Source organism: Sciurus carolinensis, chromosome 4 (genome assembly GCF_902686445.1).
Source record: "Sciurus carolinensis chromosome 4, mSciCar1.2, whole genome shotgun sequence".
NCBI classification, from domain to species: Eukaryota; Metazoa; Chordata; class Mammalia; order Rodentia; family Sciuridae; genus Sciurus; species Sciurus carolinensis.
The window spans coordinates 173,180,120-173,199,642 of NC_062216.1; the positions used below are offsets into that span (position 1 = coordinate 173,180,120).

Consider the following 19,523-nt stretch of genomic DNA (forward strand, 5'->3'; position numbering starts at 1 on the left):
TGAGGCCATACACCAGGGAGGGTTGCCCAAGGCCACCCACGTGCCCGGGGGACAGAACTGGCTCAGGGTCCAGTGCTCTCTCCTGTCTGTGGTGGTGGTGGGTGTCCCCACCTACAGCCCTCCACCGAGACCTGTCTCTGAGGCCGGCTTCTGCGGGTGCCCTGCTGGGCACCGTGGGGACGGGCTGTTTGATCAGCGGTTCCGCCCGATGCCAGGCTGCCGGGGACGGCGGGCAGTGGCCAAACCGGCCCCGCCACATGCCTTCCGGCCCTCGGCAGGAATGCCATTCATGGCAGGCAGTGCAGGGTTACCACAGGCTCACAGGCTGGCCTCTTGAAGCAGGGGGGCGTGGTGGGCAGCCAGGGGCTGCTGAGCCTGGGACCTCAGGCTGCCCTCCCAGGCTGGCCAGGGCCTGGAAGGTCCCGGGAGCGTTCCAGCCCGAAGCCCACAGCCACTGAGCCCAGACCCCGGTTTGGATCAGAAGGGATGAGCCCACTACCCCTTCTCCTGAGGGCAGCGCCTGCCCAGCCCGAGGGCAGCCTGAGCCCCATGCTGTCTCCGGAGACCTCGGGTCTGTGTCCAGCCCCACCAGAGGCCCTGGAGAAAGGCAGCCTGGGCAGCGGATGGGAGGAAAGGGCCCCTGGGCCCCTGGAGGGGTTGAGGAAGTAAGAAGCCCGTTCTGGGGGGCTGGCACGCATGCCCCATCCCCCGGCAGGGGCTGCAGGAGTGTCGCGCGGGGACCCCACACACACTCACTTTTCTGATTCCAGCTTTTATTGGGGCCAAGGGGTCCCCTTCAGGGGAGGCCAGCAACGTAGCCCATCAGGAGTAGGGTGCTTTGAGGACATGCAATGCCCAGCCACCACCGCCCCTGCACATGGCATGAGGGTGGCCAGGGTCCCCACCTGGGCCGCAGTGACCCCCTCCCTCCCCCAAGGGAAGGGTCTGTTGCAGACAGACTGGGGGTGGGGTTCAGCAGGGTGCCTGGTGGCCCAGGGACAGTGCAGTGCCTCGGTGGCATTAGAGGCCCCGAGGGTCCATTTCAAGCAGAAGGAGGAGCCTGGCTCAGGGGACAGTGGCCGAAGCCACCCCCTCACCTCCAGTACCCAGTGTAGGTCACAATAACTTAAAAGACACTATAGACATTTGGACGCTATATAACAATATAAGTTAACCAGGTCCGGTGGCCGAGGATGCAGGGCCTGTGCACTCGTGGTGTCCAGGGTGGGGCAGGGCGGGGCAGGCGTCCCACAGCCCAGAGGCCCAGAGAGTCCTGACGCTGGGGCACACGTACTGCACGCAGAGATAGGGCCCAGACGGGCACCAGCCCAGGCAAACGGCCAGGCCACTTGGCTCGCCGGTAGCCCCAAACAAGTCTCCAAGGGCTTCTGCTGAAGAACAGCCCAAGTGGGCAGCAGACAGTGGGCAGAGAGCAGAGCTAGAGCGAGCCAGCTCTGTGCTGCGGACTCGGGGAAGCCGGGAGCTCCAGAAGGACACCCAGCCCCAGCCTCCAGCTCCATCCGGGGCACCTGCGGCCCATCTCCAGATTTCAGGGGAGGTGAGCCGGGTGTCAGGGAGGGTCAGTGGGAGCAGAGTCCTCCAGGACTCGGGCCTGGGACTCGGGAGTGAGGAAGGGGCCAGGTTGGGGCAGGGTGGTCGCAGCAGCAGACAGCCCCAAGCCCTGGATGCCGGCGTGGGGGCCAGGGTAGAGGAAGCAGGTTGGGGCTCAGAGAGGCCCGGAGACCCCCATTAGGCTGCTGTCGGGAACGTCCCCGTCTCTCAAGGCAGCTGCCTCGTGCCACCGTGGCATCGCCAGCGGCAGGTTGGTGACAGCTTAGGCAGGAGCATGCGTTCAGGTCCAGAGGATCTGGCCAGTCCTTGGGCCACTCTGGGCTTCCATGTCCCCATCCATCAAGTAGGCAAGGATCCCTGACCACTCCCCCTCCTGCCAGCCCCTGCCGACCTGGGGGTCAGGTGGCCGAGGGCGGGAGGGCTGAGTACATTGGAGGTGCCAGCCCAGTGCTGGTTGGCAGGTGAGGGCTCAGGGGACGTGGCATCCCTGACCAGTCTGGTGACGCTTCGATGTGCTGGACAGGGATTCAGGAGACGGGGAACGCTCTCCTCTGAGGCCCTCCTAGAGGCCCCCAAGCCCCTGCCCCACTCACTTCTGGGACCCACATGCCTCCCGCCAGGCGGGGAGCTGGGGCCTCGAGGTCGGCGGAGGCAGCTGCGGGCGGAGGCTCACTTGCAGGTGAAGACCTCGCTGCGCTCGCTGCAGGTGCTGCACTTGACGAAGCAGCACCAGTGGAACTTGCAGTGGCACTGCCACACCTTGGTGTACTGGTGGGTGTTGTAGCCGCGGCCGCAGCACATGGTGTCGCAGCCGTCGGCGCCCGGCGAGGTGCGGTTGCACAGGCGGCCCTGCGTGCCCACGCTGCCTGTGGCCGCGTCCTCCTCGCAGTAGTTGGGCGACTTCTCGATGTACACCAGGTCTGTCTCCATGGGCTTCTGGTAGCTCCGCAGCTGCTTGATGCGCAGGAAGGTGGGCTGCCGCAGGCGGCTGGCCCGCACCACCTCCACCTGCACGGCCGCGTTGTACTTCTCCTTGAGCAGGTGCCCCACCTCGCGGAACTTGGGCAGCGTGGTCCAGCAGGTCTTGGTGGTGCAGGAGCCCGACACCCCGTGGCATTTGCACTCCAGCTTCATGCGGTCCTCCAGGACCTGCGGGCGACAGAGCGGCGGCTCAGCCAGGGGCAGCCAGGCAATGGGCACCGGCGGGGCTACCCCTGCCGTCCCCACCTCCAGCCGGACCCTGCGGTCAGCTGCTCCGCTTTCTGCTGTGTGACCATGGGGCAAGTATCTCTACCTCTCTGACCCTCAGTCTCCTCATCCATTAAATGGGCTGCTCAGAATATTCCCAAAGTGCAGGACATTGCCAAGGTCCCGGGAATCTTCAGGGCTTGGCAGAGCTTCATGCGCCTTCGTCAGATGGACTTTGTTAAATTCTCCAGCCATCTACAGGGCCCCATGAGGGAACTGAGGCTCGGGAGCTATGGCGCTTGCAGGGCAGCAGGTTCGGGAGGCCCAGCAACTGTAGGAGCTTAATAGATGGGGGTCCCCCGCCTCTCGCACCTGGTATAGGGCACTACATACAGTCAGAGCTTAATAAATGGCTATTTAATGGAAGCCTGGCATGCCCGTGGGGCTCTGCCCAGGGTGGGGCGGGGTAGGCAGTGCAGGGTCAGCGGGCCAGTCGTGCCATCTGCCGGGAAGCAGTGGCCCCGGCCCGGCTCTTGTTGTTCTTTCTCCCTGGCTCCACCGGGGGGCCCTCGGCGGTGCAGCCCCATGTTTTCCTTGGGCCTCCCTCTGCGGCCTCGGAAGCCGATTCCCAGAGCCAGCCCTGACCCCAGCTACTCATTTACTCGGATCGAAAGGGCGCTGCCAGCGGGCCTGATTAAAGATGGGGAATCATTAGCCGCCCGAGGCTGCAGAAGGGCCATCTGTCAGCTGTCGGGTCCATGGGCCTCCCCTCGGCAGCCGGGCACCACAGGGGCTTGGCACCCCTTCCCCCAGGCGGGAGCCCACCATCACAGGGCTCCTGCTATTGGCCCCAGCTCTGCCCAGACAAGGAGCTGCCAGCAAATGAAGGAGCACATGACGAGGAAGGGAAAGAAAGAAGGAGCGAGCAAGTGTCCCAGAGATGGCTCCTGCCCATGCACCATCCTGGCCTGGTTGGGCCCTTGGGCTGACCTGGGGGCTGGCGCCCAGTGCGGGAGAGAGGCGTGTGACACAGGCCCGGGCCTGCGAGAGCCCGCCCCGCGCGGATGCTGGCACCCAGGTGGGCTTTCTGGAGGAGGCGGTGCTCACAGCGGGGTCTGAACGAGTAAGAGGAGGGCACTACGGAGGCTGCGGAGGCCCGAGGGGCTGCGAGCAGGAGGGGACGGGCTCTTTGCTGCTTGGGTGTGCGCGGGGTGGGCCTGGGCCTGGGACATGCTCTGCTCTGAATGAGCGACGTCCTGGGGAGGGAGTGGGGGAGCTGACGTCCCACGGGGAGGGCGGAGGGAGGAAGTGCCCAGGGTCCCCTGGGGAGAGAGAACAGGCCTAGGGGTCGTGATGCCGTGGACCCAGGGGTGTCGGGTGGAGGGTGTGGGACAGAGGGCTCGGGAGGTGGCCTGGGGAAAGGCACTCCTGGGCCCTCCTCCTGGCACCCCAACATCCGGGCAGTTCCCTGCCCCCCTTTGCTTGGATCTGCCCTCCCCCACTGGCCTCCTGCAAGCCTGGAAGCTCCGCCTGACTTGGCCACACAGCCAGCTGGGATGCCCCCTCAGGCCAGGCACTGTCCCCAGAGCTGGTCAGACAGGTGCCTCTCAGAGTTCCCAGCCAGGAGCAGCCTGACCCACGCCAGGCTGCTGACCCTCCTTGGATGGCTGCGTTGTGGAGGGTTGTCCAGGCAGGCGGCTTGCAGGCCAGCCAGACAACCCCTAACTGCCATCCGCTGACCCACTGTGGCCTGCTGCAGCTGCCTCCCCACCTAGCTCTGCTGCCCACTTCCGAACTCCCTCTCTCCCCCCAGCCCAGCCCCTCACTCCTGGTCCTCACAAGGCCAGATAGTCAGGCTGCACCCTCCTGCCACCTGGGGACGTCCAGACCCTGTGCAGCCCTGCAGGTGACAGCGGCAGGTGAAGCTGACTGGGCGGGTGTTTGCAGAGTGAGGAGCCGAATCCTCGCTTGGCGGGTCCCCTGGGCCAGAGCCTGGCCGAGCTCAAGAATGTACCATTTCCTTCTACGCCTCGGGATCAGAGTGACAGCTGGAACCTCAGGGCGCAGGGACCAGCCCTGCACCCAGGAGACCACCCGGGCGTGTGCAGAGGGAGCTGGCCGACCCGGGGGTGGAGGCTCACTCGTCAGGGCCCTGTCCCCAGAATGAGGGCACAGCCATGCGAGGAACAGGCTCTGCCTCCACCAGGCTGGGGAAGCCGTGAGGTTGGGAACCCGAGTCCTTCGGGCAGGTGGAGGCCCAGGGGAGCCTGGGGTCTGGCCCTGCAGCAAGTCTGGGACAGGCTCTGGCACACGGAAGCAGCTGCAGCCCCCTCGCACCCTGTGCTGCCTGGCCGCTCCCTCATCCACTTCCCTCCCAGACCACAGCGTGGCCCCAGGACATGAGGCCCTCTGGCCTGGGGGGCAGTGGCCCAGCTCTGGACTCTGCACGTGGCCCTCAGGGATCCATCTGTACAATGGGAGCCATGCCCTCTCCCAGCAGCACTGCCCTGGACCCTCCGTCACGCAAAGGCTGCACCAAGACACGGTGCTGCCGAGGAGGTCCCAGCCCAGCCCTCAGATTGGTCATGTCACCAGCACAGCTCCCAGCCTCCTGTGGCCAACTAGAGGAGGCCAGCGCCCCAGCTGGACCCGCACCTGCCTCCACTGTGTTGGTGGAGTAGGGGAATCCACAGCTCCCACCGGCCTAGGCTCACCCCGTCTGCCCCACAGCCCTGCCCCAGGTGACGCTGGGGAGCACACACCCGCTGACTTCAGGGGGTGGTCCAGGAACTCCTTCTGCCAAGGCACCGTGGGCCACCCTTGAGGGCCACCACAGCCTGGGAGGGGACTGGGAAGGGCAGCCAGGGCTGGGGCTGGCGAGCAGGACTCTGGCTCAGCCCGTCTGCCCTGTGCCCACTAGGGATGCCAGCCTGACCTGAAGGCCCGAGTGGCGAGTGGGTGGCGCCCTGCCAACTCACTCCCCTGGGAACAAAGATGGTGACCTTACTGGGAACAGAGTGTGCAGGTGTAACTAAGGTAAGAATGGAGATGTGATCGTCCTGGAATGGGACGCGGAATCCAATGAGAGTGTCCTCGTACAGGACAGAGAAGGCGGCTGACCAGAGGCCAGAGGCAGGCAGAGACAGCAGACGGGGCGGGAAGGCGCCTCCCCCGAGCCTCGCGAGGAGCGCAGCCCTGCCCACACCTCCATCCCGGGCTCGAGATTCACACGGCGAGAGGGCGCGTGCCGCTGCTGGTGTTCACAGCTGTCCCTGGGTCCCCCCAGACCTGCTCAGAACCCGCCCTGGGCACGCGGGCGGGGCAGGCTGGGCACACTGCGAGGCTCCTGGAAGGTCTGGACTCACTCTTGGGGAACCTGGGGGAGCCCACCATGGTAAGCACCACACTGCTGGGAGAAAGGACCCTGGCCCCCAAGGGCCACCCTGAAGCCAAGGGCTCTGGTCATGCGTGTGCGCCACAGTGGCACAAGGCACTGGAGGGGCTACAGGGAGACTCCCTTGCAGAAGAGGAAACAGGCTCAGTAGAAGGACTGTGCTGGCCAAGGCCTTCCAGTTGGCCAGGACCTCCTGGGCAGTGGTGGCCAGGCCCTGGGTTCTGTCCCCAGCACCAGGAAAAAAAAAAAAAAAAAAAAGAGTCACTGTTTATACTGGGGATGCAGCTCGGAGGTCCACGCGTGGTTCGATCCCCGTCTGAAATAAACAAACATGGAGGCCTAAAAGTTTGGGCTGGGATGTGGCTCAGTGGTAAAGCACTTGCCCAGCATGCATGGGGCTCAGTCCTCAGCACTGCAGAAAAGAAAAAGAAGACGGGCAGCTGATGACCCCCCGAGCCCTCGCCCGTGGCGGGTCTGTCCCTGACTGAGCCCACAACCTGTTCCCGTGTCTGTGCATGGCCTCTCCCTGGTTCAAACCCCACCACGTTGTGCCCTCCTCCCTCCTGTCCCCTGGCCAGTCAGCTGGGTGCCAGGACTCAGCCATGTCCTTCCTCTCTGTCCCTGGGCCCCCACCAGCCTCCTGTCCTCTCACCTCTTTCCCGGGAGGCCAGCCCTGCCCTTCTGCCCTTCAGCACCTGCGGGCTGCCAAATGTCCCAAGGTCCAGGCCAGCAGGGTTCTCCTGGTAGTCTAGTGCTGAGCCAGGTGTGATCTTGGCCCTCTAGCTGGTCTCTGCTCTGGCACCTGGTTATGGTCTGGGGTCAAGCTGACCATCAGGGCCCTTCACCACATAGCCCACACAGCCTGCCTGGCCTCCTTGCAGCCGCAGCCACCACACTGCGTGTGAGTGGAGCCCCAGGCCTCTGCCTGTGAGGACCCTCTGCCTGGGGCACCGTCCCCCAGCTCTACCACTTACACATCCTCAGGAACAGTGACCAGAGCTCAGGCCGTGCTCAGTGACCAGAGCTCGAGCAGCTCTGCCGCTTGCTCTGGGACTTACTGTTCTTATCTGTGAAATGGGGACAGTGCGGGAAAGACCCTGCTGGGAAGCTAACTGGGGCAGAGCACAGGGGCAGTGGTTCCAATGACCTTGTCTCACCTACTGGAAGCCTCCAGGATCCCTCCCAGCATGGGGCACACCCTCCTCTGCCCTGTGGATGTGCCCATGGCCTGGATGGCTCCCTGCTGTGGGCGGGCTCCCTGGAGACCAGGCTGGTCACTCGCTCCTTCCCTAGTTCATCCATGCACCCACCTGATAGCAACTAGCCACCACCCACTGTGGGCCACCCCCACCTCGTATCCAGCCACTCTGAGCCCTGCTCAGTCCCAAGTCCAGCCCACCCAGCCCCATGCCCCACCTGCCTGAGCCTTTGCAGCTCCCCAAGGGCAGCTTGGGCACATCCATCAAGGCCCCAGCCCAGCGGCATCTCATGGGGAAACTACTGCTCCCCAGCCCTGTCCCCAGCCCCTCACTGCCCCTGGGTGGGGCCCAGCTTGACCATCAGACTCCTCTCTGTCTGGCACAGAGAAGCGGCAGGAGGGTCTGTTGAATGAACGAGGCCCAGAGGAAGAGGGATTCTTTCCAGGCTGCTCCTCCTGGCCTGGAAAGGCCAGACCGGACCAGGCCCCAGGAACCCCTCAGGCCCTGCGGCCAGGCGCAGCCCCTGGGCAGGGAAGCCAGACCCAGCAGGGTGTTCCACCCGGCTGCCACCCTATCTCGGGCCATCTCACCGCCGCCGTGGCAGCAGCTCCTCCCAGCCCAGTATCTGGGGCCCTCATCTCTGGTGGCGGCGACTCGCCCTGACTTCTTCCCTAGTGCTCCCGGCGAGGTTCCTCCACCACCGTCCCAGTCCAGCACTCAGTGCCCGGGGCCGGCCTCCCCAGCCCCCACACAGGCTCTGCCCATCCTGGACCCGGACCCCTCTGTCTGCACCGCGACCTGTGGGTGGCCTCTGGGACCAGGAGTGCCAGTACAGGGACACGGGGCTGCGGGCTGGGCTCCAGCCACCCTCGGGTCCCCAGCACGGTGCAGTCTGGCCTGCGCAGAAGCAGGGCTCGCCCCACTAGGCCACCGGCCCCACCTCCGGGAGCCCGGCCTCACCGTGGACGGCCAGCCCCACCTCCGGGAGCCCTGCCCCACCGTGGCCATTGGCCCCACCTCTGGAGCCCCACCCCACCGTGGCCACCGGCCCCACCTCTGGAGCCCCGCCCCACCGTGGCCATTGGCCCCACCTCTGGAGCCCCACCCCACCGTGGCCACCGGCCCCACCTCTGGAGCCCCACCCCACCGTGGCCACCGGCCCCACCTCTGGAGCCCCGCCCCACCGTGGCCATTGGCCCCACCTCTGGAGCCCCACCCCACCGTGGCCACCGGCCCCACCTCCGGAGCCCCGCCCCGCCCACCTTCCTGCCCGCCTCGTTGTTGTGCAGGTTCATGAGGCGCCGGGCGTTCTTCTTGACCTCGCGGGCGTCCACGAAGCGCCGGGAGAAGTCGATGCCGTAGCGCACGTCTGCGGAGCAGCCGCCCCACTTCCAGCCCTCGGCCTGGGTGTAGTAGCCCTGCTTCTCCCGGTCACAGCCGCAGTTGCTCAGGTTGCCCTGACTGCAGGCCGCGGTGACGGCATGGGCCACGCCGGCCGCGGTGATGGCATAGGTGAAGGCGGCCTCGCGACTCCCTGTGGGGAGACACCGGGTATGGACAATGAGGCCCCACTGCTGAGAGTCAGGCGGGCACAGTAGCGTGTGGATCTGGGGCACTGCTCCCAACTCACCAAAGTGGGGCCGACAGAACCTGCCTTGCAGGGTTGCAGTGAGGGCAGTGCATGGCATACAGCAGGCACTCAATACATGCTGTGACCTTGACACTGGTGTGTTAATTTCTCTCCCTGTTCTCAAGAGCTCTGGCCTGCGAGTGGGCAGTGGGGGCCCAGCAGGCTCCAGCTCTGTGGACCTTTGGCCGCCGCTCCTCTTGGACAGCCCAGCGCATGGGGACCACGTGTGCCCCACCCACAGCCAGGAACCCACGCAGCTCTTTGTGGCCACCTCTGCTCTCTGACCACCTCACTTCAACCCCCGCTGTCCCTGTCTCCCTTCCTCCTGACACCCCTGCCTGGCTCAGGGGCCCCTGGGTGCCTGGACCTGGGCACCTGTCATGCCCGCCTCCTTCCCCCAGCCACCAGCTGGGTCCTTCCAAGGCAGTCTGGGCAGGGTCCTCCCTGCGCACCTTCACTGGCTCCCTGCTGCAGGCAGAGTCCAGCTGCCTCCCCGCACCTGTCAGTGCCAGATGGGGTCCCCACCCTCTTTCCTCATCCTCTGGCTGGAACAAGGATCCCTCAAGTGCTGCTCCCACCCCGAGTGGCCTTCCTGGTCTCTGGAGTGGAATCCCTTTCCCTTCACACCTGAATCCAAGGGCCCTCCAAGACTTGGGGCCAGTGCCTCCTCCTTCAGGCAGGCTCCCCGGATCCCCAGCCAGAAGGGAGCCCTTGCTGCCGGAGCCCTCAGTAGATGCGACACTCTCCACCTGGTTAGGCCCATGTGGGCACTTTCTGCTCCACGTGGGTGCAAAGCCCTTCAGAGGCACGATCTCTTCTCCACAGCCCCACGCCCTAAGCCCCCTTCACCCTGGCCCTGGACTGTTGGGCCTGGATTATCTCCGTGTCCCCAGCACCTGGTGATGTGTGGCAGCAAGCGGACCATGAGTGCCACCCAGAGAGCCCGGAGCAGAAGGGGAGTCTTGCTGCCGTCCGAGCAGCAGACAGCAGGGCCAGGTGTGGCAGAGGGACCGCTGGGACCTCAGGACAGGGTGGTGGCACAAGCCCTGTCCCAGCACAGCCACCACGGGCCTGCCTGTCCCACTGCTGGGGCTGAAGTGACCACCCACAGACTGAGCAAGTCAAGGGCCAAGTCAGGTCCACTCCCTGACCAGCCGTTGAGGGCTGACTGCATGCCTGGTCTCGTGCCAGGGCTAACTGCTTGAGCCCACCTCCTGACCCCACCAAAGGGGAGCCCGCTGGGCGCCCCTTCCCCTGGGGTGTCTGCTGTCGTGGTGAGAACTAGGGAGGGGCTGAGGGGACTTGGTTGGGCCACAGCTTCTGGAAACTTCCTTCCTCTGAGAAGACCTGAGGGGGTTGATGTCCATGCCTCCTTTCCTCAAGGGGCAAGTCCACCCTGGTCCTGCCAGCTCAGGGCCTCATTCTGAGCCGGCCTCCTCCCTTGGGGCTTCCCACTTGGCACTGCCACCCCAGGGCCAGGCAGTGCCTGTCCTCAGAACCTGCGGGGCTGTGCTCTCCCTGACCTGGCAGCTGCTCATGGGAAGCCGTCTCAACAGGTTGATCTCCAACTTCGCTTTTCAAGGAGCGAGGAGGAGCCCTGGGGTCCCTGTGCTGCCAGAGGCTGGCTGGGGGTCCCATACGGGTAGGGACAGGGACAAGGACTCCCTATCCCCGGGTCTAAATGAAGCAGAGATCTAAAGGGAAGAACCCCAATGCAGAGGGCATCTGAGCCCCTGCCTCTGGGAGCTCTGGTCACCAAAGAGTCTCCCAAGGAGACCTGGGAGCTCAGCATGGGCAGGGGGGGAGCAACCATGGAGCCAGGTCCCAGTGAGAGCCCTCGGGGGCACAGGATTCCCTGCCCTGCCCTGTGGGTGCAGTCCAGGAGGGCTTCCAAGAGGAGCCAACGTTCCGAGTAAGCCTTAAGAAAAAAAGAGATCAGCTCTCGTGAGAGTACGCACGCACGCCTGTGGTCAGTGGTCTGGCGTGCGTGGTATGTGCTGTGGGTGGGTGTGCATGGCTCACTGTGTTGTTGGTGGGGCACGCGTGGCTCACTGTGCTGTGGGTGGGGCACGCGTGGTTCACTGTGCTGTGGGTGGGGCGCGTGGCTCACTGTGTTGTTGGTGGGGCACGCGTGGCTCACTGTGCTGTGGGTGGGGCACGCGTGGTTCACTGTGCTGTGGGTGGGGCGCGTGGCTCGCGTGTGCTATGGGTGGGTGTGCATGGCTCACTGTGCTGTGGGTGGAGCACGTGGCTCACTGTGCTGTGGGTGGGTGTGTGTGGCTCACTGTGCTGTGGGTGGGGCGCGTGGCTCACTGTGCTGTGGGTGGGGCACGCGTGGTTCACTGTGCTATGGGTGGGGCGCGTGGCTCACTGTGTTGTTGGTGGGGCACGCGTGGCTCACTGTGCTGTGGGTGGGGCACGCGTGGTTCACTGTGCTGTGGGTGGGGCGCGTGGCTCGCGTGTGCTATGGGTGGGTGTGCGTGGCTCACTGTGCTGTGGGTGGAGCACGTGGCTCACTGTGCTGTGGGTGGAGCACATGGCTCACTGTGCTGTGGGTGGGTGTGTGTGGCTCACTGTGCTGTGGGTGGAGCACATGGCTCACTGTGCTGTGGGTGGGTGTGTTTGGCTCACTGTGCTGTGGGTGGAGCACATGGCTCACTGTGCTGTGGGTGGGTGTGTGTGGCTCACTGTGCTGTGGGTGGGGGCGCGTGGCTCACTGTGCTGTGGGTGGGTGTGTGTGGCTCACTGTGCTGTGGGTGGAGCACATGGCTCACTGTGCTGTGGGTGGGTGTGCGTGGCTCGTGTGTGCTGTGGGTGGGTGTGCGTGGCTCACTGTGCTGTGGGTGGGTGTGCGTGGCTCACTGTGCTGTGGGTGGGTCACGCGTGGCTCGCGTGTGCTGTGGGTGGGGCGTGTGGCTCACTGTGCTGTGGGTGGGGCGCGTGGCTCACTGTGCTGTGGGTGGGGCGCGTGGCTCACTGTGCTGTGGGTGGGGCGCGTGGCTCACTGTGCTGTGGGTGGGTGTGCGTGGCTCACTGTGCTGTGGGTGAGGGCACGTGGCTCACTGTGCTGTGGGTGGGCGCACGAGGCTCCTGTGTGCTGTGGGTGGGTGTGCGTGGCTCGCGTGTGCTGTGGGTGGGCGCGCGAGGCTCCTGTGTGCTGTGGGTGGGTCACGCGTGGCTCGCGTGTGCTGTGGGTGGGGCGTGTGTGGCAGGCACGCTCCTGGGTGGCCTGGCAGGGGCACAGGTGTGGAGGTGAGGAAGTCGGGAGGTCAGAGGTGAGCAGGGCTGGGGAGCCAGTGTGGTGGCCAGAAGGTCTGGCAGAGTGGGGCACTTTCTGTGCAGGTGCTGGCCGGCCACCTGGGGCCCTGGACGCACAGAGCGCACTCGGCCCTCACTGGGGGATTGGACTCTAGAGGCAGCCCGGGCTCCCGCTCTCACGGTGCCCCAGGCCCCTCCTGGGTCCTCCCCTGCGTTCTGCTGTGAGCCTCTGGGTGGTCATTGCCCTTGCCCATCACAGACGAGGGGACTGAGGCACAGAGAGGTTTGATCTGGCGTGAGTGGCTGGAGCACCTTGAGCCCAAGCCAAGATTCGAGCCCAGGAGGCCGGCAGGGGCTGTGGCCTGCGGTGTGGGCGCCAGAAGCCCTCTGCCCCCAGCCCGGCCCCTCACGGGTCCAGGAGCTCGAGTGGATGCAGACGGGAGCAGGGGCGGCCACCTCGGGGACAAGGTGCAACATTCGGACGTCTGGGCCTGCAGTGCGGGGCCTGGCCACAGCCGAGCCGGGCCGGCCTCCTGTCTCACGGCCACACCCAACCAGGGTCGTGCAGCCATGCCAGAGCCAGGCTACGGTCAGGCCCTGGGTGTGGGGGTCCCCTCTGCAGCCGCCAGCTGGCCACCCCTGTGGCCTCTCAGCCTCCCACCCAGCGGAGGGGTCAACTCGCGGGACAGGGGGTCGCTTCCAGCCCCGCCAGTCCCAGGGCCAGGCAGCAGGTGCCTCCGCGGCTCCTGCCTCACCGCAGCCCACCCAGGCCCTCGTCCCGAGGCCAGTCCCGCTGACTCCTTTTCTCTTTGGTTTTGGTGAGTCCAGTTCTCGGTCTCGCCATGGAGACCCGGGAGAGGGGGAAGAGCCGGGCGGCAGCTTGGGAGACTCAACACGGGTGCAGACGCCTGGTGCAGACACTGCGGGCCGGTCCCCAGCGCCAGCTCGCAGTCCACCCACCTCAGTCCACGGTGGGCTGCCGTCCACTTTACAGACCGGGACGCTGGCTCAGAGGGCTTGATACCTCGGGCCGCGTGTGCCCCGGGCTCCCCTCCCGAGGCACCCCAGCCTCGGGGTGGCGGCGTGACTGCCTAGACTTAGAACCAGCCCCTGGGCCGCGGCAGACCCTGGGCCCGTGGTCCTGGCTCAGCCACCTGGCTCCCAAGGCCTCACAGATGACGTCTGGTGTCCTGGCCTGGACCCCAGAGCCCATGGCTCCCAGCAGCCTGGTGGCCAGGACGAGCTGGCCCAGCCATGGACGTGAGCGGCCACCGCCAGCCTCCACCTCCTGCCATGGAGGCAGGGCCACTCTGGAGAGTGTGCCCAGGTTCCCACAGGCCAGGCTAGAGATAGCCTGGCTGAGTGACAGCACCCAGCTCGGGACCTCCGTCCCCTCAGGCTGCAGGGGCCGTGGACGGGATCCGTGAGGCTCCTCCTGGGCACCCCGCCCAGTGCTGTGTCCGCTTCCTGCCCAGGAGCAGCTCTGGGCTGGGCACCTCATCTCCACAGCAGCCACCGCAAACGGTTATCTAGACCCACCCCTCGGGGGGACACCGAGCTCCAAGGCAGCCAGCAGCTGCCCAGGCCCTTGTGGCTGGGGGTGGGGGTCTGTGTGGGGCCAGCAGCCCGAGGGACCCGAGGGACCTTGGGTCCCAGAGCCTAGGAGTTCCTCTCAGGACCCATAGTCCTCAAGCACTGAGCCCGCAGCCATGCCCAGCGGTGTCCCTGGAGGCAGGTGGGCTGACCACCCTGAAGATTCCTGAGTGGGCTCTGAGGGGCCAACCTGCAGGGTCCACTATCCCCGGCAGTCTGCCTTTGGCACCGGCAGGTGAGAGAGAGCGCCAGTACTCTCCGAGGTCCCAGGCCTGAAGTTCAGGGACACAGAAGGGACACTCCTCAGGACTCGGGCGCAGGGGTACAGAGCATGGCCCCAGGCAAGCCACAAGCCTCTCGGGCCTGCGTCCTGCGTGCTCCTGAGGCTGGCAAGCCCCACCAGAAGCTGGCTCTAGAGTCAACAGGACGAGCACACGGGCCCATGGCCGGGACGGTGGGTAGGCCAGGACTGACCAGGCCCACGGACGTGGCGAAGGACTTCAGGACAGGCCCAGGCCTCTGTCTTGGTCCAGGCCTGGCTGGAAAAGCCTCCTCCTGGGCCAGCCTGGCAGCCCTGCCCTGCTTCCCTCCACACGCGTGCGGGTAAAGCCCGGGCCGCGGAGCCGGAGAGCCTGGGACTGCCACTGTGTGGTGGACTGAGCCCCAGCTGGAGGCCACTCGGGACCATCAGCTCAGTTCTTTCCTCCAGGTCATTAAAACTCAAGCCTGGTGGAACTCCTGGGTGCCAGTCCCGCCAGCGCAGGGCAGGCTAGGGGGAGGCGGACGCAGCCCCGGCCCCACGGGGCCCTGACCCCGGGCCTCATCCACCCGCACCCCTCAGCCCCACCTGAGGTGCACCCTGGCAGTCCTCCGTGAGAGGCTTCTGAAGAGGACCAGCCTGCCCACCAGGCACGCAGGCTGGCAAAGAGGGCTCCCTGCCCTCCTTCAGGGCCCAGCAGGGCCCAGCCCCTCCCTCACCCAAAGCTGCCTGCCTCTTTCTAGGGTCCACAGTGAGCCACTCATTAGTTTAAGAGAGTCTGGGAGGCAGGGCAGCAGGGGTCATTGGTTCCCCTTAAAAGGGGAGCCAGGATTCAGGAACCTCAGTGCAGAGAAGGGCCTCAGGGACTGTCCTGTGCCATTTCTCCATCCCCAGCAAAGAATCTGAGGCCCAGAGAGGGTAGCACAGTGCCAAAAGCAACTCAGAAAATGGGGGAACTGGCACCTGACATGCTAAAGTAACTGAGGTGCCACCAGAGGTCTGGAGTCATCAGCACCCCAGAGTCCCTCTGGAAACGGGGGCAGGGGACTCAGAGTCTGACATCTTGAACACAAGCCCAGAATCTAAACCTGGCCCGCTGGGTCCCTTCTGTGTCTCTATGTCTCCACCTGCAAAATGAGGACAATCACCACAATACGGCCAGAAGAGCCACACACAGCCCCAGAGCAGGACGGGCCGCAGCTCCTCGCCCACACCCGAGGCCCACAGGGCTCCACAGGTCTGCAGGTACCAGGAGTCCCCCGTGTGCCCACTGCGGCACATGAGCTGGGCAGCGCTGGGCTTGGGTGCGCGTGCCTGGGCCCGGCCAGCGCTCCGGCCCCTCCTCTTGCCACCTGCCCCACCCCCTTCTTTTATTTTTTTTAACAACATCCTCAACAAGCCAAGATTTTTTTTTAAAAGCAAACAATTCTGTTAAAAATGGACAGAGGGTCTAATCAGACGTTTCTTAAAACAAAGAAGTATAAAAATGGCCAGCAGGCCTGTGGAGAGACGCTCTGCCTCTGAGCCGTCCAGAAAACGCAACCAGAAGCCACAACACAGCCACCTCACACCCAGGACGGCCGACAGGCGCAGGGCTCAGCGAGGACGTGCCGCAGCAAAGACAGCCACCGCACCCCAGGCCAGCAGGTCCCCAAGGACCAGCAGGCGGGGCCACCATGCAACCCAGCGGTTCTGGGCGGAGGGCTGGGGGCCAGCGCGGAGGCGCCTGGGAAAGTCCGCAGCAGGCAGACCCTGCAGGTAGCGTGGCCGGGCTGGGGCGGGGACACCACTGGTGGGATGGAGTGTCCTCCGGGAGGATGGGATGTGTGCCAGAGGTCGCACAGGGTCACGCTGAGGACCACAGGACCAACTGTGGGACAGGAGAGCTGTGAGAAAGCGTGCTGCCCAGTGGTGTCCAGGGGACTCCGAGCACGCATCCTGCTCAGTTTAAACCCTCCTGGGGCCCCCCGGCAGGAACCCAGCCCCGAGCTCACAGTTAGGACTCCAGGCTCAGAAGAGGCAGGTGACTAGCCCAAGGTCACACAGCAGCGAGTCCCCCTACCCCCCACTGGCCAGGACAGGGAAGCGAAGCCTGCCTCCTGCCCATGTGTCAGCCCTTGTCCAAGGCCACACACAGGCAGGCCTGGCACACTGAAGCCCGGGTGCAGACAGGCTGGCCACCGAGGGCCCCTCCCGGCAAAAGATGCTGAAGGCAGGCCCTGAACAAGGAGAGAAGAAAGGAACACAAAGGTGCAGGAACAGCATTCCAGGCAGAGGGAACAGCACTGCTAAGGCCCTGAGGCAGGAGTCAATGGAATACGTGCAGATTGTCCCAGCAGAGAGTGTGGAGATGGAGGGAGTGAGGCCCTCAGGGGCCATGCCATGTTGCTCCGGGAGCTCATCAGGGGATCTGGGATGCTGTTCAAAGAAGATGGAGCAGCCCAGAGATGTTTCTGTGGCATTTGAGAGGACCCTCTGGCCACCTGTATGGGTTTGGGAGGAGCAAGGAGCCCACAGCTGGGCTGCCAGGTGGAAGAGGTGGGAAGTGGTCAGTGGGGACACTGTCTGAGGGCAGCCCGCAGGCCAGCAGGTGGATGGAGCGATGGGCTTAGGCACAGAGGGGTCCAGAGGGCTCCCATGTGGGATTGGCACTGCTGTTGGGGGATCTGTCTCCAAGAAGAGGGTAGAGAGATGGAGTTTGGGCAAAATCAAGGGTGACCTTGGCTGGGGCCAGTTTAAGGTGCCTAGGAGCAGCCAGGCAGGCAGGCGCAGCAGGTGCTTGAGCTCGGCATCCAAGAGATGGCCCAGCTGGCCTGCCACCCGCCATGTCCGGATGGAGCCTCAGGCCGGGGCTCAGCCTCCCTGCATAACCTGCAGGCCAGGTACGGGTCTCCTCCAACGTCCCTCAGCAGGGCACTTCTGTCAGATGGACTTTCTCCAAGGATGAGCCCAGGGGCTGCTGGGCTGAGGGAGGATGGGTGGGCCCCGAGGTACCCCTGCGCCTGAGGCATGCTGTGGCTGGCGAGTCCCCTGGTCCTGAGCTCCTGGCCCCAGCCCAGCCCAGCGGGTCCCCGGGATCCTCACAGGTCTGGTGTGGGGCGGACACTGCCCCCCACTTGATCAGTTTGCAAGTGGAAACTCTGGGATGGAAGAGGCAAAGACAGCCCTGGGCGTGCGGGCAGCTCCTGTGTCATCCAGAGGAGCCGGGCAGTGCCCACCTCCTGGTCTTGGCTAGAGGGCTCTGAGGTGGCTGCTGGGCAGGGAACATGGGAAGGGAAGCTCAAGGACCCAGGCATGGGCCCAGGCTGCTCCTCTGTGGCTGCCCACGCCCTGGCCTGGCCCCTCAGCCCCGGCCTGGGCTCACTCATGGGAGCAGGGTGCGGGGTGCACGTTCCTGCCTGGGCAGGCCTCGGGTCTGTGTCCCCAGCACAGGCTGGCTCGGACCTCCCGGGGCCCGTCTGTGTTCTGCCTGGTGAGGGCTGGGCAGGGCGGGCTGCCTGCACCCGTGCCTGACTACGCCCCTGTTGAGCAGAGGCGAGCGAGACCCACACACCGCAGAGTGGGCGAAGGGGCGCAGCCTGGCGGGGGAACAGGCTATCACGCACCCTCCAAGGTCAGCTGACCCTGGGCCAGGCACACAGTGGGCGTGAAGGTCTGCATGGGTGTGTGTGCCCAGGTACGTGTGTGCACGTGTATGGGGGCACACCTCTGGGTGTGCGCGTTTGTGCACACCTGCGTGTGCGCACCTGCATGTGTGTGCATGTGTGTGCGCGTGCGCACCTGCGTGTGTGTGCGTGCTGCACTCAGTGCCTGTGTGTCGCCCTCTTCCCGTCTTGCCTTCCCTGCTTCTCCGGGTCCCTCGGTCCCTCGGTCCTTGTCTCCCCGCCGCCCCGCCCGGCCCTGCCAGGCCGGCTGAGTCAGTGTCTCCACACGAAGCTGGTCCCTGCCGTTGTCATAAGCAGAGCGCTTGGGGAAAGTCGGGCCAGGTCCGAACACGCCGGCCCGCCCGCGCCCCAGGCCTTTGTTCCGAGCAGCGGCCCTCACACGCAGCGCAGCCCCTGGGTGGGTCGGGCTCCAGCTGGGCACGGGGCACCAGGCCCAGAGGGGTAGGACCTGGACGGGGCCACACAACGAGGAGACGGTGTGGCTGGAGCCCAGGTCTGTGTCCTTCGCGGGCCTCTCAGCTCCTCCTGGCAAAGCCCCTCCTGGGCCTCGGCCTCCCCTTGTCCGGCTCTGACTTGGTGCTGCCTTCAGAAGACCCCCTCTCTCATCAGGGCTGGTGACCAAATCAGCCCCTCCCTGTGTCTGGTGACGTGAGAGTCCACTTCTTCCCTGGGCCTAGGTCCCCAGGGCCTCCCGACTCCTGGACCTGTGGGGACAGTGGTCAGCAGCTGCTCCAGTCCCCGTGGGAGTGGGCATCAGGGAGCTACTCCGCCTCCTGGAAAGCGGCGGGCTCCCCACCCACAACCAGTGGACAGCAGATCCTGAAGCCAGCAGTTTGTCACAGAGCCTGGCCCACCGTGGGGACGCAGGAGACACTGCAGTTTAAAGGAAGTATCAACACTGGCAGCCAGAGTCAGACCAGGAGGCTCTGAGGCGGGGCTGGGTCCTGCTCTTCTGAGGGAAAGCGCCCTGCCCACCCTGTGGTCCATGTCCTGTCTCAGTGGGCCAGAGTGCCAAGCCCCGGACCCCTTGCTCACGGACTGCCTTTGTGGGCAGCTCTGTGCTGGCCAAGTGGGGCCTTCCTGCCCCCCAGTCTATGGAGAAGCCCAAGTCCTGGCAGAGACCCCGCCTCAGCCCCTCCTGTACAGGTGGGTATGCTGGGCCCCTAGGATGAGGCTCCAGGCCACCGGTGGAGACCCTGCCTCAGCCCCTCCTGTACAGGTGGGTATGCTGGGCCCGTAGGACGAGGCTCCAGGCCACCAGTGGAGACTCTGCCTCAGCCCCTCCTGTACAGGTGGGTATGCTGGGTCCCTAGGACGAGGTTCCAGGCCACCGGTGGAGACCCCACCTCAGCCCCTCCTGTACAGGTGGGTATGCTGGGTCCCTAGGACGAGGCTCCGACCACCCGGTGGGAGCTGAGCAGTCCAGGTGAGTCCCGCCTCCCAGGGTCCCCAACTCCATTCCACAGAGTGTGAAAACTTCCCTTCTTGAATCAGCTCTGGGGGCCAAGAGGTCTGGGGCCACAGGACAGGCCACCACCTGACCCATAGCACCCAGGTACTGCAGTGACCACTCACAGAGGGTCCACCACCGGACTCCCCCTGGTCCCCTCAGGAGCTGACCCCGCAGCCTCCAGTGCAGGGACAGAGCTTGACCCAGCAGCCAGGGGCTTCGTCACATCCCGAGCAGGGAGAGGCTTGGATGGTCTTGCCTCCAGAAAAGTCCTGTGATCCTGACCTTCAAGTGCCCAACTGTCCCAGAGTACTG

General features: G+C 65.4%; 1 protein-coding gene across 3 annotated transcripts in view; it reads right to left on the bottom strand.

Moving 5' to 3' along the window:
• Positions 1 to 2,186: 2,186 nt before the first annotated feature.
• Positions 2,187 to 19,523, bottom strand: part of Wnt7b (Wnt family member 7B) — a 43,905-nt gene continuing 26,568 nt past the window's right edge. For all 3 annotated transcript variants that reach the window (XM_047551078.1, XM_047551077.1, XM_047551079.1), the window contains exons 3-4: positions 8,616 to 8,887; positions 2,187 to 2,721 (exon numbers count right to left, since the gene is read on the bottom strand). In XM_047551078.1, coding sequence (XP_047407034.1) covers positions 2,242 to 2,721; positions 8,616 to 8,887 — 752 coding nt within the window. In that variant the 3' untranslated portion in view covers positions 2,187 to 2,241. The remainder of the gene's footprint in view (positions 2,722 to 8,615; positions 8,888 to 19,523) is intronic.